The sequence below is a fragment of the Anguilla rostrata genome, chromosome 2 (assembly GCF_018555375.3).
Source record: "Anguilla rostrata isolate EN2019 chromosome 2, ASM1855537v3, whole genome shotgun sequence".
In the NCBI taxonomy this organism is placed as follows: Eukaryota; Metazoa; Chordata; class Actinopteri; order Anguilliformes; family Anguillidae; genus Anguilla; species Anguilla rostrata.
The window spans coordinates 69,916,942-69,934,417 of record NC_057934.1 but is presented as its reverse complement, the minus strand read 5'-3'; the positions used below and the strand labels follow the sequence as shown (position 1 = coordinate 69,934,417).

Below are 17,476 nucleotides of genomic sequence, written 5' to 3'. Positions count from 1 at the left end.
AAGATACTGAGCACCTGGTGATGTCTATGGGTCACTGACTTCAAGCAGTCATAGCATGCAAAAAAGTATTAAGCACGACTTTCATTTAAATTACATGAATATGTCCCAAACATCATGGTGCCCAGAAATGGGCATATGTATAAAACGCGTAATGCATAAAAAGAGCTGTACTTTCTATATGGTGAAACCAAAGTGTATAAAATAACCCATAAACGAAAGCTGTGCACTTTGACCACATGTTGGACTATTATAAATCTAATAACCTAATTGGAGCCAAATCAAGAAGAAAAAAAGGTCTTCATCCCAAAGGTTGTGGAGGGCACTGTATGCGTATATAATATAGCATGGCTGTTTAGCCAAGTTTCTCCACATGCAAGACTACCATTTATCCTCACATGGAGGAAACTTAGTTGGAAAAAAGGCAAACTTTGCAATACTGGCTAAAGATCCTTCCATACCAAAGAGGCTACAGAACTACTTATACAAGCCCTTATCTGGACTGTTTTAATATTTTGCTGGTCATCCTACTGGCTTGTGCCATCAGGCCAGGTAAAATTGAACACAAAACAAAAAAGTATGTAAAAGTAAAAGTATACACAGTGTGCTGGTGTTCTATTCTGTTTTTCCACCATTTTTGCCAAGCACCAGCTAAAATTCAGATATGCATTTCTCTGTGAAATGACAAAAACTTAGCATGGCAAATGGCACACATATAGACATCCTGAACATGAATGAATGAATGAAAGCTCATTTACTAAACTTTACCAGGGCCTACATTAAGTTGGCCATTTCTACAAATTCTTGCCGGTAAAAGTAGTCAACTGGCAACAATCATCGCATTTCTAGATCACCTCTTCTTTTTGGAAATGTTGCTGCACGTTTCCTTCTGTCCAAAACAAATAACAGATCAAATCAGGCTGCTACTGTAACCATCAGATTACCCGTCTACCAAGTGGGACGTTCGGTTAAGGAACCCAAATATAGAGTAGTGACAATTGATCATGGAAGCAGCAACCATGGCTGAGAATTAAAAATAATTTGTTACAGCCACCAATACGGGTTTCATCTGGCGGGTCTGGACAGAGTTCTGGACTGTGGAACACATCACTGCATCAATGACAGCGGTCTAGCTGGCCAAGTGGCGCCATGAAACTGCACAATTACATCCAAGTTACATCACCACTGACTTTAAAAAAGTTTACAGTGCATAACCTCAAGTGCATCCTCTCAGTATCCATCACACTGGTACACAAGAGGTCATTTACTGATATTAAAATAGCTTTCATGACTGATCTCATGCACAGTACATTCACTGAGATTATCCAGATACTACAGACCAAAGTTATAAAGTGGCCTTTTACTTAACTAGGGGACACACATCCCCTTGTTACAAGAGAAAAAATGAAACCACAGTCTCCATTTCCCGTAAGGCTACACAAATGAGAAAACCGCATATTTATACATCTTGCAGGTTTATTACAATGGTTGGTAGATGGGAGAGAGAAAAAGATATCAAGGCAACTACAAGCCCCTCCCCTTAAAAATCCTACAGTCTCAAAAACAAAGTACAAAAATTGTTCAGAGCTTTTAAAAAGGAGAAAAAAATAAGACCCATACATCAACTTAAAAACAAATCTAAAGACAGGCATATGTAAAGTATCCCATGTCCATCGCCAAAGCAATTCTGTATATGCCCACAATCAACACAGGGGTGGGGAGGAGTGGGCAGGGAAATGGTGTGGGGTGGGGGTGGGGGAATTGGGAGATCAGCAGACTTCAACGGTTTTAGCTGGTGTCCATCTAAAAAAAATAAAAAATAAACAAAAGATTAGAAAGTCGAAAAGCATCACATGTACAGTTAGGTTTTTTTTTTTTTGACACTCTAGAAATGAAGCCAGTTGAAACTAGACGGTTGATGTGGGGACTCACCCTGGCATTGTAGGCGTCTAACTGTGCATCCAGCTCCTCGGCAGACAGCGGCTGTTTGTTGGTACTCCTCCCTCCCCGGCCCCTGCCCCTGCCGGCACCGCGACCGCCACGCCTCGTCATCCCTCCAAAACCGCCCAGTCTGCTCCTGTTCATTCCCCCGCCTCCTCGACTCAACCTTGAGACACATTTGAGGAAGAGGCTTCGTTCAGACACGCAAAGCGTTTAAATGAAAGCTGCATAATACTGTCAGGTCCCCTTTAAAAACGATATTTCAGTCTCAATGTGGTTTCCTGGTAACATAAAAGATTAAAATAAACATTTGCAAAATGGGGAAAAAAAAAAAGGTTAGGTCAGAAGTGTTCACTGTGTTCTTGGCTAGAAATAGCTGTACAAAATAAGTATTGTACCTTACTGAACCTGTGTTTAGCAGTTGTCTATGACCATGAAATGCACTATTTGTACGTCGCTTTGGATAAAAGCGTCTGCCAAATAAATGTAATGTAATGTAAATGCCGGACAGTGCGAATGCCATTTCACGCAGCGTACGGCAGTTCCTTACCCCTGCACGGAGGGCCGCCTTTGCGTGTCGATCTGTGACGTGACGAGCTGGATGTTCATCGAGCGGCCTGAGAAGTCGAGAGAACACATTTTTGACCGGCTCAAGGTGCGGAGCTACAGACCGCCAGCAATCACAGGTCAAATAAAAGCTCTTTTTACGCAGCACTCTGAAGTCACGGCGTACCGTCCAGAGGAACGCCGTTGTACTGCTTCATGGCTTTGTGCGCGTCGGCCCGCCTCTCAAAGTGCACGTCGGCCGTCCCCAGGCTGCGGCCCGATCGGTCGTAGTGCACCGCGGCTTTCTTCAGCGTGCCAAACTCTGCAAACAGCTCCTGGAACGAGTCCGGGAGATCAGGACCGTCTCACTCAAACAAACAATGTAGCCTTCAGCTAAAGGTAAAACAGCTTCCTTCATTGCTAATATTTTGCCAAACTACAATCCTGGCCAAGAGACTTGGAAAAGAACACACACACACAGACATATACATATAACTTCAAAGATATTACAGGTGTTGTAAAAACAAAGCTGTAGGGACTCACAGAAATATTATCACTATAACCTCAAGATTATAACGAGCATTTTTTGTCAAATTTGGCCAGGTTCGTCAATCTGTTCTTGAGACATTATTTTAACTTCAGTTTACGGCACAAAGGAGTACATTTGAGAAGTGTGTGCAAAAGGTCACTCAAGATTTACCTGAATGTCTGCATCAGAGACTCCAAAGTCTAGGTTGGAAACAAGGAGCTTGCCACCAGTCTCCACGCCAGCCCCGGCCCCACCACCACCACCGCCGCCGCCGCCGCCGCCGCCACCGCCTCCGCCACCCCCCCCAAAGCCACTGTCGAATAGGTCATGCTGCCATTTGTCCGGGAGCTGCTTGGGCTACAAGAAAACAAAAAGAATGCACCTGTTGATTTCTGGCTCCCTGCCACTGTCAATCACAGCGCTCCCACCCAACTAGCTTCTGGGAACACAAACTGATCTACAAGAAGGTCAATAAACATAATTTAACTTCTGCTCACTGAACTGTCTGCTATCCTATTTCAGGTGGTGAATACAAATAAATACTAAGCAGTTTTTTTTTTTTTTTTGGTTTAAGTACAAAGCACAGTGCTGCCAAGTACAACAAAGCACTAGACAGCAAAACCTGTACATCACCCAATATGTATAACAGACTGCCATTTAAAAAAATTAGACCCTATATTAAACACACTGAAACACGCTGTAATTGCTCTACCTGCTTATTCACAAAGCTCATCTTTTCAAACCGCCTAAATAAAACTCAGTACATAACCTGAATAACGGTTACCATAAAGGTACCGTAATCCAATACACAGTACGTGTAAGCCTGGGGAACTGCGGGAAAGCTATATGAAGTGCTGCCTAAAGCATGTGCAGCCGGCCATACCCATCCACGGGCCCATTGTCAAATGCACCCTCCCGTTTTTTTTGCACCCAACGTTGTTTAGAGAACTGATAGTTGTCGCATGCCCAGTCACCATCAGAAGAATGCACCAAGTCCGCGCTTTCCGTCAGATGCATGGCTGGCCCATTCAACTGAAGAAAAAAAAAATTCTCTGGAGGGTTTTAAGAAAAAAAATCTTGTTTTGACGGGCTCGCTGCAAACGCACTCGTCCTCGGTCTGGATTCCATCTGCATCCCAAAAATGTCGACTCCATGTAAAACTTTTGCTCTGGAAAAAGAAAGTCTTTTTGTTTGAGTACACGGAGTTTGCAGGAGTCTGCGCCTTTAAAATGGTGAGCTTATTCGCCCCGCAACATCTCATCGCTGGAGAAATGGCAGCCGACTGTTCAAGCGTCCATTTTGTATAAACGCCATTTTGACTTTAAAAATGGACCTGGGGTTATTTTCTCATACTTCTTTTGCGATCAGAATTGAAATTCGTCCTCTTCGTCGCCTTTAATAAAACGCTTGTGCGGTAAATGGGTGTACAATTCAATGAGCGTTGTCGGTAGCCAGTACTTCAAGCTATTTAGCGCTAACCGGTTAATGCTCCAAGTGATTCATTCATTCAGAAAGGATGAGCTTGGTGGCTTGCATTTCAGCTTCACGTCGAAATCCTCAGACACGCGAATAATCTTCGTGGGGTTTGAAATCTTCGTGGGGTTTGAATCCAAAATTGTGCGTTTTCTGCGCTTAAATGAAGATTATGTCTGGAAGAATCATGGTATTTCTGTATAGCGCTGCCATGAAAGCCATATACTAAGTGAGCTCGCTAGCTAGCTAGCCAGCCAGGGGCCTCAAAGCCAATTCGCATACACTTTACGGTGACTTGGATAACCAAGTTAAAACTAAAGTGTACGGTCGAAAGTTTTTAGAAAAGACGACATTTTAAGTTACACTTCCTTTAATGGTGGTGACTCCCGCCCTAATTTACTAATGTGGCCTTTTTCCATAATGCAAAATCCAGGAACATTCCAGGGTAAATGCTAGCCAGCTAGCTGTTCCTTGGCCGAATCAGCTAGCTAGCTAGATATTTAACATGAGCTATCATATTACTTAACGTTAGCTAAAATAAGAAACTTTGCTGAACGTGGCATTTTCCCGCTCTCCTCTTTCCGTTCCAATTTCTTTGTCCTACCCTGCTGTACGGCGTGGGTCTGCTTCTACCGCGACTCAGGTTCTGTCGATTCCGCATAGGGCCTGATCCGCCGCCGCGGCCCCCAAAGCCTCCTCCCCCGCCGCTTCCAAATCGACCGACGTTACCACCTCGTCCTCCACCCGAAGCTCCACGACCACGACCTCCCCTACCACCACGGCCCCCTCCACCCCCTCGCTGTTGTTTGTTTTGTTTGATGATGTCGTCCAAAGACATATCCATCTTATCGGCCATGCTAACACCGTATTTAAAGCCTGATTCTAAAACGTAACTTTAAGGGCACCTCAACCGCGCACTACACGACTAAACTGAACAGCGTAGGTGAACTCAATATAGCCTCATTCAATGCATGCGGCGCGATCGTAATTATTCCGGAAGTGACGTTTTCACAACTTGGTTTGTAATTTCTGTTTGGGAACTTGTTAGTTGTTTTATTTTTTGATATTTAGAAAAATAAAAAAAACACAAACTAAAAACAGCAATGAGTCATAATTTGCAGGCTAAATCGTAATAAAAACGGGCATCATTAATGGGCAGTAACATAACAGACCATTAACCAATGCAGCAAAAAGTAATCCACATTTGGGATGAATCATGAAATCCCATTACGGTCACCTGGGGTACACTATATATACAAGCATTGTTTCTCCTGAATATTTTTTCCATTGAGTTTAACGGGAAAGTTAATCAGGAGAAACAATGCTTGTAGTATCTACTGCATATCTGGCAGCAGCACAGTGGTTTGAAAAGTAAAAGTAAATGAGCAAATGGTCGCACAGGTCTCAGGAGTGCATTTGTTTAATTCTTGCTAATTTGTTGTTAAGACAATTGAAAGCTTATTTTTTGCCATTTTGAGCTTGGCCCTTTTTTTTTCTTTTTTTTTTGCCCAGGAGTGTATATGGTTGCTCACAGCATTAGTAAATAAAACCCATTCAGAATTTGTTCATTCAGCTTCATCCGTACCAGCAGGGGGCAGCGTGCTCAAATATTTATGCAAATAAAAACGTCCATATATTGTTCAAACAGGCAATACAATGTGAGTCGAATTGGTAGTTCTCCTTAATGACAAACAGGAGGTACCGTTTATAAGCTATGTATTTGGGAATTTTTCGGAGAAAAAGGGTTGTCCAGGCGAGGAGGCTTATCGGTTGTTTAACTATTGGTCCACCCGACATTGCGACGTGTACTCCAACACCCTAGATGGTAGTAGTGCAACTGCAAAATTTTTAAACAAGAGAAGAAGAAGTACGGAAGTGGAGGAGGAAAGTGAAATCCGGTTGGAATTATTATAGGACTACAAAATCGTTCTGTGAGTACACTGGTAACTAACTAGTAAACCCGAAGTAGCCTATAACTTCATTTTGTAATCATACTCGGCATTGGTATCTGTATTTATAACTAGCACTGAAGCAGCCATAGCGACGCCCACGTCTCTTTCCTTGATGATCGCAGTACAGTACGTGCAATTCGAATTTTAAATGATAGCCACGTAAAAGCGGGTGAAATAGTTTACAGCGGCTCTGTTTTAGAACAAGAGTTAGTTGGTTTGGTAGCATGAACTGTGTTCTCAATGCTTGTTCTACAGCATTGACGGCTGGTGATGAAGGTGAAAATCAAACAGTGGAGCGGCGTGGCCTCTTGGCTATGGGTCGCTAATGACGAGAACTGCGGTATTTGCAGAATGTCTTTCAACGGCTGCTGCCCTGACTGTGAGTTGACCTATTTTTACGTAGTTACTGTGTTCTAAATGCACTGTGGAGTTCAATGCCGTGGTGTTGCTTCATATTGCATGGGTAACGTCTTTTTTGTACAACACTATAAGAATGAAAGTCAGTTCAGTAAGTAGTAGCCGACTATTAACTGCTGTTATCGATTTATTATTATATGAACTATCATCAAAATAATGACATCTTAGCGCAACACTTCATTTTTAATACAGTACCTGCCGTCTCCCTCCAGGTAAGGTGCCTGGTGATGACTGCCCACTGGTTTGGGGACAGTGCTCCCACTGTTTCCATATGCACTGCATCCTCAAGTGGCTCAACTCCCAGCAGGTGCAGCAGCAGTGCCCAATGTGCCGCCAGGAATGGAAGTTCAAAGAGTGACATAATCATTTGAGCCAGACAAAGACTGTGTTTGAAAGCTGGGGTACCGCAAAGAACTTGAAACATTATTGCATGTTAATTTTATTTACCTCTGTTGTGTACTATACTTTCTCACTTAAGTCGATGGTGGTTTTTTATATAAGGTTTTGTGACTGGACAGCTGAGACACATAAACACATACAAACCAAGTTCAATAATCTTGTAACAAATCCAAATGCTACAAAATCGCATTGTTTAACAGGTGAGTTAGTGTGGCTTCTCAATCTCTATTTGAATTGTATGTATGTACGTAGGTGCATATTTATGATTTGTATGCTGCCTCTCATGCAACTTTTATTCTGGAAAAAACCTCATAGGTGCTGAAAAGGCTAGTGTCTAAAAGCTGTGCTACATTTGCATTCATTAAAAGTGATTGGAGGTGTGCAGGAACAGCCATTGAAAATGGTCAGCATTCTGTAGGGCTGTTAATGGGGTGCCTAAGGAAGCGCTGCTGCATACAGTCCATTTATACAGCCGGATATTTACTGAAGCACTTCTGGTTAAGTACCTTACTCAGTGGCGCAACGGCAGTGCCCCACTTGGCAACTGAACCTACGATCTCTGTGTTGCAAGCCCACTTCCCTAGACCAGGCGTCTGCAGCCCTGCTCCTGGAGAGCCACGGGGTCTGCTCGTTTTTGTTTTCACCTAAAAAATCAGCACCCAATTCAGACCCAAGTAACCAGATGAAGTGAGTTAACTGTAATCACCTGCTTTAATTGATTAATTTAGTGCAGAGTAACAACGAAAACCAGCAGACCCTGCGTCTCTCCAGGACCAGGGTTGCAGACCCTGCCCTAGACGCATGTGAAGTGCACGCCTCCAGCACAGTGACTGCTGCTCAGCTGGCGAACAGGAGAGTAAGTAGTAGTGCTGGCCATCAGGACACGTCTTGGGAGTGAAATGAATGCCAGTCTGTGCTTTCTCTACGGAAGGACATTATGTGTGCAAAAATCTGATGGGGAATTCCAAATTTGCACAGAAAATGGGGTAAGAATTTAAATACACAAGTCACTGATATCACACGATGGCTGTACTAATTTTCAGGGAATTTCTTGGCACTAGCTGGGAACACAAATTGAAGTCATAATTATACTTGTGAAAAACAAAATCCAGCATGTGAGAGCTTATATTCAGTAATTGGATTCCTTGTGTCATTTGACCCACTGAGGTGTGGCATAAGTATACGCTGTTCTGCAGTATCGGGTGCTCCAAGTTTGTTGTACTTTGTTCAGTTTCAAGTTAAAAAACTCCAGTGGTTGTGCCAGTATTCCTTTACCGTGGATCAAAGCATGTTTTACTGTAAATAAAGGGTTTTTGTATATCTTTGTAATACTCACTTCTTTACCCCCAGATTTGGAATGCCTAATGTCATTTGTAGGTCATTCTCATTCCTGCAACATCTTCATATTTAGAAAGCAAATAAGCACAGGTGTGTTCTGAAGGGGAGTAGGCAGATGTACCTTTTCACACTTGTCAGCCAGCTGAGCTGGGCGGTTTCTGCCCTGGAAGAATACACTGTTTACACGGCTGCAATTGGCAGACTGAGCAACAAGGTAGACAGCTGCCCATTGACTGAAACTAAGTACTGAACTGATTTCTCAGAAGAGTCCCTGATGACTACTCGTTCCTTGAAATCCACGACTGTTATGGACACAACGGTAGGGCCCACAACGACAGACCTGCGGTCTTGAAACCGAAATGTCCGTCCCTGAAGGCTTCAATGCCGATCGACCGCACGTAGCCTAGATTGTGTGACAGTGTTGTCTTCAGCAGAACCAGCCTGCGTAGACAACATTAAGAAAAAGGGAAAAGGGGGGGGGGGCATGGACAACTTGAAATGCATGCCTATTGCTGAACGTGCATGGTCCATCTGCAGCATCAAACCTTTCGTAGTTGATTCTGGTATACCATTGGGGCAAGGTTCCAGGGCGACATAGCTCAGGAGGTAAGACCGATTGTCTGGCAATCGCGAGGGTTGCCGGTTCAAACCCCGCCCTGGGCGTGTCGAAGTGTCCTTGAGCAGGACACCTTATCCCTAACTGCTCTGGTGAATGAGAGGCATCAATTGTAAAGCGCTTTGGATAGAAGCGCTATATAAATGCAGTCCATTTACCATTTACCAAGGTTCCAATGTTTGTGCAATTAATTGAAATCACAGTTTACCATAGCATTTTACTGAAATAAAATAGCATTTGGGATCTTTGAAATTATGTCTGCACAACTCAAAATAAATGCACCAAAACACATACAGTAAAAGACTCACGACATTACAAACATGTCTTAAGAAAACTTTATTTACACAGCCCTTCCCCAGTTATTTTCCAATTCAGGTTAATCTTTTTGGGACTTTCCTTTCCTATTTTTGGGAAGCAGTAAATAACACTGGTTTAAACACAGTACTTCAGAGAGAGAAATGGTGCAGATCCCATTCTGTTCACCATTAGTGGTAACAGAAATTATTGAAAAGCAAACTCCTTGGTTTCCCATGTTGACATTGTGAATTTTGATCCCTCCTGCATTTACTCCTCCCATACAACTACATCAGGAAGATTTTGTTGAAACCTGCAAGAACATTCATTTCCACAGTATAAAAAAAAATGTCTTTTGATAAAACTGAGCAGATCTGCACACAGGATCTCAGCAGTTTGATTTGCCCCTCAACCCTAGCACTAAGGATAGTGTTGCTGGCTCATGCAATGCCGAACACCCAGATAGATGACCAATTGGGTTCCGAAATGTAAATTCACAACCACAACCATCACAAGCTGTGTATTTCATCCATTCCAGAAGAGACATTTACAAGGGTGGGTCAATGTCAGTGTTACTAAGTATACCTGCAACAAACTCTTTCAGTTAAACCCCCAATGAATCCTTTGACAATGGAGAAAATCTGTTGCGTAAAAACAACTGCTCATTGCTCCAGGCAAAAATAAGTAATTGTTAAAAGGACCATCTTCAAATTTACTCATGTAAGAGAGGTTTGCCAAGGTGATGCGAATAAACCAAACCAGGGTAATGGAACCTAAGGGGCTTTAGTAGAATGGTCAAATTTACCAAGAAGCCAGGAGCAGAACCTTGCCCATTAACTTAAAACAGACCGAACTTAAACTTTCTCCAAGACACACATCTTTCAGTGCAACACCATCACAATGCAAGTGTGTGTAACTTCATAGGCGTCAATGCGTTGACAGGTCTGCTACGCCATTAAATTTAAAATATTCAAGGAAAATTTTCATTAAGAGATTTCGCAGAACTATGGCAACATACAATTGTTCTGGGATTTAATATTGTATGGGCCTAAAACAAGATTAAAAAGGTCACATCTGCATCTAAACAATGATAACCTAGGCCTCCCACCCACTCTACATATTAGCAACGTTTACTGAGTTAAAACAAATCTGTCAACAGGGAAAGGAAAAACATCCTTTGCCCTTCAGCATGTCCCTCCAAGGTAATGCATGAAGATGAAAAACGAACAAAGTTTGTATTTAAGACTGTAGTCCTTCATGTGTCCTGAAAGAGAGATGGAAAAATGTCTATTTGTACATTTTCATAATCATCTAGTCAGAGCTGCTTTCCTACTGGATCCAGCTTCAGTCCAATTGATGTCTTTCAGAAAAAAAATAAAATAAAATGTGATCCATGCTTTAGTCGTCTATCCCCCCCCAGAATATAAAACCAGGAAGAAGAAAAAAAAAAACCCTGAATATGTAATCCCAGTCTCCTTTGCCCTTTCACTTCCGGTGAGGTCACAGTCAGGAATAAGCCAGAGCACACACCTGAAGATGGCCAGAGGGTGGTGGTTATGCATAAGGGTCAACTAAAAGTGACTTCCAGAACAAAGTAGCAGGAAAGATGCAAGTCACTGCGGGGAGCACAGGGCAGCAGGCCAGCAGTCTGGAAGGCCAAGGAGTAAAGGGCATCATTCCCTGGGACTGTCAGACTGGGTGGTTTGCTGGTAGAAGGTTTATTATTTAAGTTCAAGAGGAGATTGGGAGGAGGCGAGGCAAGGTAAGGTTTTGTAAAGGTTGTAAGAGGTTGAATCGGTAAGATGACCAACTAAGACTTCTTGGAGTCCTGTGTGTTCCGCCTCTTAATTTCACTCAGGTCAACGGGTGTGAAAGCTGTGGAGGACAATAAGAAAGGCGGTTATGACATCAGTCCATCTCAAGCCGCACACACAATTTAATCTTCGCTGGTTTCTCAGGAGCTCACGACTGAACGCACAATGGCACTACGCAAAATGTGAAACGAGACGCACTGGAAATCACAATGCAGGCAGATGGCGTGAGTGCATTGTGATTTCCAGTGCGTCTCGTTTCACATTTTGCGTAGTGCTGTTGTGCTGTTGTGCTGTTGTGCGTGTGCGTCTGCGCGTGCGCGCGCGCACGCACACACACACACACACACACACACACACATACACAGGGAATGGCAGGAAAATGTCAGCCAAGCCCTCAGCAGCTACATGTTCTTCCAGTCAAGCAAAGCACGCGCAGCGGGGGTACGTACAATGCAGCGCTGGGTTGGGGGTCTTCTCCACGTACTCTTGGGGTCCCCTGTCGCTGCGCTCGCTGCCCTGAGGCGATTTGACGTCTCTCATGACGCACTGCCAGGCTGCGGGAACACAGGAGAGGCCTTAAGGACACGCGCTGATGGACATTCACCTCTACATCTCCTTTTCCTTACACCGGGCATGAGAGCCAGCCCAGTAAACAAGACCTCTGACCGCAAACCAAGGCATAAGATCATGAGATGCGTACAAGTCGCTGATGAATTCAGCCAAGTATTCGTAAGTTTTTTGTAAGTGCACATGATCATGGTGTTGTGTCTGAATGATGCCCTTTTAGGGCAACTGCCTTCAAGCGTACAGAGAAGGTGTAATTCTTCACTTGTGAGTGACAGACACAGCAGCGTCAGAGCGCTCCGCGGTCGAGGAGGGCTGTTCCGGTAGTTGCCCCGGGCGACTCACTCTCGTGGATGAAACGCACGTTCTCCTCGTGCGCGGGCGTGAACAGCTCCCCCGTGTTGGTCGGGGACCGGGGGCTGGAGGTCCGTTTGTAGTTGTGAACCATTCTAGGAGCCGGTGAGCTGAAACGTGCACCAGTCAGAGTCAGAGGCATCGCAAAACAAAGACTCTCGTCCAGTGACTCGCAAGAACTGGTACCGGAAATAGGGAGTGGATGAAGAACAGTACATGGTGCCAAATGTCACACGTATCCTTATGTTTATACAACTTGTATCAAACGGTACCACACACACGCTTGTCACTGACATGAATGTGAACACCCATGTTTAAGTTACATAGTCACATTATTCTTTAACAAGTTAAGAAAGTTTTTTTTTTGGGGGGCTTTTGTTTCGCAATTTACAGTCATCCTCCACTGAACCGACTTTGTATGGAAACGAGATGTGCTTGAAACAACAACAAAACAACTGGATACTACACCTCAAGTACAATGGAACCACACAAACAGCTAGCCATGCAAGGCCTCTCACCTGGTCATCTCTGTGCTTACTCCTTTCCTGGTCCTCACTCCTCAGTGTACTGAAGCTTCTCTCAGTCTTTGGTGACTCCAATCTGTGGAATGAAAAGCACAAAAAAATAAAAATGAATTCAGGTTTCACACTCCTGCACTGTAGGGGTAGACAGAACTAAAATCGGGAAACCTGTTAATGAGAGTACCAGGAAACGGACTGTAAAAACAAGACAGCATAAACCTGGAAAGTGTACGTCCTCACAATCAGTGCTCTTAAATTATGAATGGCTCTTAAGCCATTCATAATTTAATCAACGCTGATATATGTAATAATCTTATGTATACTGCTAGTATGATTGAAGCGGATCAGAACGCTAGATAAACACAGAACTAGCTAAGCATCGAATTCTACCGAGCAAAGCATGCACAATGGCAGAGCTATTGAAGAGGAACTGAAGACAGAAAAAGCAGCCACTGGTATTCCACACATTTACTCAAACTGCATAGCTAAACATCCAAATCCACGTTTTCTTTCACTCAAATGCAAGAAGGCATATGTTTTCTGTAGCAAACTGTGTGGTGGTCAACGCTGGCTACCTATTGAAAGTGGGCGAAACTAGATGACTAACGATAGCTACCCAACCTCGCGACAGTAGGTTTCTCGGCGTACCTGGCGGAGAACATAAATAGTCTATGGTAGCTAGCTTCTATGTCATATAAATGATTGTAGTTAGTCAGCGCGATGATGTCTAGTAGTGTTGTTTACAAATAGCTAGCTAGCTATACGTGGTCATGTCTCGCTAGACCAGCTAGGTAGCTAAGTGAAACGCATCGCAAGTGGAACCTGTTCTCAATTTCCACAGACGTGGAATTATCTACAGTTATTTTAATAATGTTTGCTAATTTTAATAGATAAACCCGTCTGCTAGCCTTGTATTCTAAATAATCCATGGTTAGTTACGTCATTAGCAAGGTATTTGTTCTGTTAGCTAACGTTAGACAGCTGCCGAGCGAACAAAACATTCTGACTTCGACTTTCCAACTCACCACTACAAGCCTTCGAGTTCGCGCTCTCAGACTTTAATTACGTAGCTAGGATGTATGTTGATATAGTACCGGGTGTTCTTTTTGTATTAGCTAATTCACACACTTTTCGATACTGCCCTTTGTCTTTCTTTCTATTTTTCTTTCTTTCTTTTCCTTTCGTTTACTCACTCGAGCTGTTGTAATTTAGGCCTCCCGGCCGTGACGCTGCCTATGCCAACTAATTCCTTCCGGTAAAGGTAAGTCATACGGAAGTGAATGCTTTGGTTATTTGGCGGCGAGGGGAGCGTAAATTTACTTGACGTCGCAATGGTTGATCTGCAATTGAAGCTGGACCGCGGCTGTATTTTGTGTTGTTGACATGTTTTATGTGCATATTTTTACCACCTAGTTATATTTCCAATATATTCAACTATGTAGCAATTAGGTAAATCATTCAGTGATGCAGGATGCTCATATAATAATAAATTAATTAACAATAAATTGAATCTCACAGTCAAGTTTGATATAAAAGGCAACTTTAATGAAAAATATATATAAAAATAGTAAGACTTTCATAAGGAGATAAAAGTGCAAGTTAGGTATACAGGACTTCTCGCAACACCTTTACTACTGTAAAATAAAATGAAGCAGAAAACAAAAATTATATTTTCGCAAAGAATCATACAGTGGGGTCATAGAAATGCTAAAGTTAAGCTTGTCATGGAACAGAGTGGATCTTTGTGTAAGTAGACAGCAGTGTTGCCTACATTTGGTGATTATGAGAGTGCCTCCTTTTTGGGGGGTACAAATGTGTTGGAAACCACATGCCAGCAACATCAGTAGTCTTGTGCATCTGTCATTGTAAGTAATGTGATGTGATTTAAGAGCGCACTCACTATAAATTTAAATTTGTAATCTTCTGCCAGGTTTTTTTTCATCAGCATGCAGGTGGTATGCTTTGTAATTTGTGAAAATCTGGTGTAGACCTGGTTATTCATTTACATTTAAAGAAAATAATATTAAGAATTAAAGGACACCCTGACAAGGTTGGCCAGGTGCCACTGTGTGATAGGTGAGTAGCTGCTGTGTATTAATGTTCAATAATTTACCTATCTGGCCTGGTAATGCAGGACTGTGGTCACTGATAGCTGGCAGAAACAGACGGCTTTTGCATTGGCTGAAAAGGTTTTGTCTACAACACAGAAGCACACACAAATACAAAATGCAGCAGCAGAACGAGAAAATAACGTTCAAATTTATACAACAATCCCTCGAAAACCATATCCTTCATGTATAAAAATGTAAAAAAAAAAAAAAAACAATAATTTTCCTTCTGTGTCTGCCGTCAGCGAGAAGAAGTGCGTCTCCTGATTGGCAGGAAGGACATCTCGTCTCAGCAGCGGCTCTCCGTCCTCACCAGACGACCGTTCGAGGTTTGCTGCCTCCTGTCCCTGGCACAGGTCTGTCGTCCCGTCCCTGCGAGCGCGCACCGGATCGGTGCGCGTGCCACTGACTTCTCGTTCTCTTCCGTCGCCATAGCAAATCAAGAGGAGGAGGTGCAGTTGAGTTCCGGCCAGTGGCTGAGGCGTTCAGTCACAGCCCGCCTGGAAGAGCCTCGCCAGCTCCTCGCAGTCCGGGTCGATGAGGTCGGCCGGCCTTTCCCCGCACTCGTTCTCCGCGTCCGCGCTGGCGCCCTGTGAGAGGAGGTACCTGAGCGGGGGGAGAAACGGGACACGTCAGCACGCGTCGCAGTGGCGGCCCCTCTCCCCGCGCCCAGGTTAAAACGATTCGAATGGTTCTGTTTCTGAACTAAATGTATATTCGGGCCAGATTTACTGCCATGTAAGTATTGTACTTTACTGGTATATAAACTGCCTTATCTCTTTTGTCCTTCCTGGTGTGATTAAGATCAGAAAGTGTGTATTTGCAGTTGGCGTAATCAGATTCGTCCACGTGGTGTGTGGTGAGATAAACTCTTGATTGTGTTTTAAGAGAGGTAGCGGTTAAGCAAGGTACTCTCGAATGCAGAAATCACGGGTTCACATTTCCAGACCTGAAAATGTCTGCCTGCCGACCTGCCGTGGCGTGTGAGCGTGAGATTGCGTGAGCGTGCGACGCGTTGCGCTCGCGCTGCAGACTCACCGGGCTATGCGCGGGTACCCGTCGCTGCAGGCTATGTGCAGGGGGGTCCAGCCGTCCTCGTCCCGCTGGAGAACGTCGGCGCCGTGTTTCACCAGCAGCTTCACGCACTCCAGGTTCCCCGAGAGGACGGCCTCGTGCAGCGCCGGCATGCCTGCAGTGAGACGGACGGGCGCGGCGTGAGTCAGGGCTCGACTCAGACACGCGCAGCTCGGCAAGGTCTGGAGCTGGACATTTCTAAGCCTTTCTATTTTTAACAAGTTCATGCTAAGTCTTAGGTTTATTGTTGCTCAGCATGCATTGGAATTGAGAGTAGATGAGAGCACAGAGAAATAAAAAAGGACAATTGAATCATTACTAAGAGTAATATATTAAGAGAGATCTTTTTAAAATTGTAATTTACACATGATATTCTTCTCTTCAAACATGAGTGCCATGGTAAAACATAAATCTATGTACATGAGATAACTTCAGTATTTGTGACCTGTCAAAATTGAAAAATTAATGAACCCCTCTTTAAACTTAGCTCAAAGGTAACTGACAGCAGATGTTGTCATATGCCATACGCAAGGGACAAGTTTAGGCATTTAGTGTCAATATATCATGACACATCCTCTTAGCAAAAAAAAAAACAGAAAAGGAGAACCCTGATAGGGAGACATTTGGCACTCAAAAAATGTTTATTGTGAATAGATGTATGGCATCAGGTGGAGAGCAGCCGGGTCACTCACCGGACAAGTAGACGGTGTCGAGATGAACCTTCCCGGCTCGGAGGAAGCGGCCCACCTGCTCGAGGTCTCCCTGCCGGACGCAGTCCTGGAAGACGACGTCGTTGGGGAAGTGCACCGAGCGCCTCGGTTTGAGGGGCAGCGCGGGGCGGGGGCAGGGCGCCGGCCCGAAGTCGTTGGGGATGCGGCGGTTGAAAAGCGTGTTCTGCTGCACCGCGTGCTGGCTGTAAAACTTCATGCTCTTAAGCGGTGACAGGTTCCCAATATTCACGAGCGATGCGGTGGCCCGGCAAACCGCAGAAAGTCCTCTGAATGCCGTGTCCTCCAGGGCCTTTCCCAATTTATTTCGATTCGTGCACCTCCTGTGTGGACTTTTCTTACTGTTTTCTCAAGAGTGGTGCTTTCTGTTTGTGCAAAGATCTCTCGCTTTGGTTCTGTAATTAGACAGTGCTGCTGGGGGTAAGGTGGGACGATTATATACCCTCTGCGGGGCTATTTTGGGGGCTGTCACCTCACAGATCGAGTGACACGGGCTGCAAGATGAGTGGTCCCCGTCTTGTCCCTCCCCCCGAACCCGTCACAAGCCCGGGGCTTCTCCTTACACCCGCTGGCCCGTAAAAGAAACGACATCGGTAACCCCAGCTTGTTTTCACCGCGATGTGCTGGGAACCTTTTTTTAAAACTTGCCTTCACCACATTCCAAGACCAGACCATGGCGGAGGTCACGTATACCACAGGTTGCATGAAATTCCTAGCGCACACTGGAGGCAAATAAACAGTTTTAATAACAGTTGACGGATTACGTTACGGTTTTATGAGCACGAGCAGTGCGTCCTTGCGCGGTTAGCGT

The 17,476-nt window shown here is 44.2% G+C and overlaps 4 protein-coding genes and 1 long non-coding RNA gene across 9 annotated transcripts; 2 read left to right on the top strand and 3 right to left on the bottom strand.

Moving 5' to 3' along the window:
- Positions 1 to 1,455: 1,455 nt before the first annotated feature.
- On the bottom strand, positions 1,456 to 5,477 carry LOC135249323 (THO complex subunit 4-like). The gene is made up of 6 exons (XM_064324857.1): positions 5,091 to 5,477; positions 3,185 to 3,370; positions 2,672 to 2,819; positions 2,489 to 2,555; positions 1,930 to 2,104; positions 1,456 to 1,800 (listed from the first exon to the last, which is right to left on the bottom strand). The coding sequence occupies exons 1-6, from the start codon at positions 5,340 to 5,342 to the stop codon at positions 1,786 to 1,788; spliced, it is 843 nt and encodes a 280-aa protein (XP_064180927.1). The 5' UTR covers positions 5,343 to 5,477; the 3' UTR covers positions 1,456 to 1,785.
- A 692-nt stretch (positions 5,478 to 6,169) lies between these two features.
- Positions 6,170 to 8,574, top strand: anapc11 (APC11 anaphase promoting complex subunit 11 homolog (yeast)). 3 transcript variants are annotated; one of them, XM_064324894.1, is made up of 4 exons: positions 6,170 to 6,417; positions 6,511 to 6,564; positions 6,694 to 6,817; positions 7,068 to 8,574. In XM_064324894.1, the coding sequence occupies exons 3-4, from the start codon at positions 6,709 to 6,711 to the stop codon at positions 7,211 to 7,213; spliced, it is 255 nt and encodes an 84-aa protein (XP_064180964.1). In that variant the 5' UTR covers positions 6,170 to 6,417; positions 6,511 to 6,564; positions 6,694 to 6,708; the 3' UTR covers positions 7,214 to 8,574. The 3 variants fall into 3 exon arrangements, with proteins under 3 accessions (XP_064180964.1, XP_064180963.1, XP_064180962.1); XM_064324893.1 differs by lacking the exon at positions 6,511 to 6,564 and having other exon boundaries at positions 6,171 to 6,417; XM_064324892.1 differs by lacking the exon at positions 6,170 to 6,417 and having other exon boundaries at positions 6,424 to 6,564.
- Positions 8,575 to 9,529: 955 nt separating this feature from the next.
- On the bottom strand, positions 9,530 to 14,105 carry LOC135249348 (mapk-regulated corepressor-interacting protein 1-like). 3 transcript variants are annotated; one of them, XM_064324890.1, is made up of 5 exons: positions 13,949 to 14,105; positions 12,753 to 12,834; positions 12,226 to 12,344; positions 11,766 to 11,870; positions 9,530 to 11,377 (listed from the first exon to the last, which is right to left on the bottom strand). In XM_064324890.1, the coding sequence occupies exons 2-5, from the start codon at positions 12,758 to 12,760 to the stop codon at positions 11,313 to 11,315; spliced, it is 297 nt and encodes a 98-aa protein (XP_064180960.1). In that variant the 5' UTR covers positions 12,761 to 12,834; positions 13,949 to 14,105; the 3' UTR covers positions 9,530 to 11,312. The 3 variants fall into 3 exon arrangements, with proteins under 3 accessions (XP_064180960.1, XP_064180959.1, XP_064180961.1); XM_064324889.1 differs by lacking the exon at positions 13,949 to 14,105 and adding an exon at positions 13,781 to 13,942; XM_064324891.1 differs by lacking the exon at positions 13,949 to 14,105 and adding an exon at positions 13,404 to 13,539.
- LOC135249355 (uncharacterized) lies at positions 13,568 to 15,649 on the top strand. The gene is made up of 3 exons (XR_010328657.1): positions 13,568 to 13,706; positions 13,968 to 14,016; positions 15,109 to 15,649. It is a non-coding gene; the product is annotated as an uncharacterized LOC135249355 (long non-coding RNA).
- On the bottom strand, positions 14,279 to 16,990 carry ppp1r27b (protein phosphatase 1, regulatory subunit 27b). The gene is made up of 3 exons (XM_064324866.1): positions 16,630 to 16,990; positions 15,902 to 16,052; positions 14,279 to 15,469 (listed from the first exon to the last, which is right to left on the bottom strand). The coding sequence occupies exons 1-3, from the start codon at positions 16,862 to 16,864 to the stop codon at positions 15,349 to 15,351; spliced, it is 507 nt and encodes a 168-aa protein (XP_064180936.1). The 5' UTR covers positions 16,865 to 16,990; the 3' UTR covers positions 14,279 to 15,348.
- Positions 16,991 to 17,476: the final 486 nt, after the last annotated feature.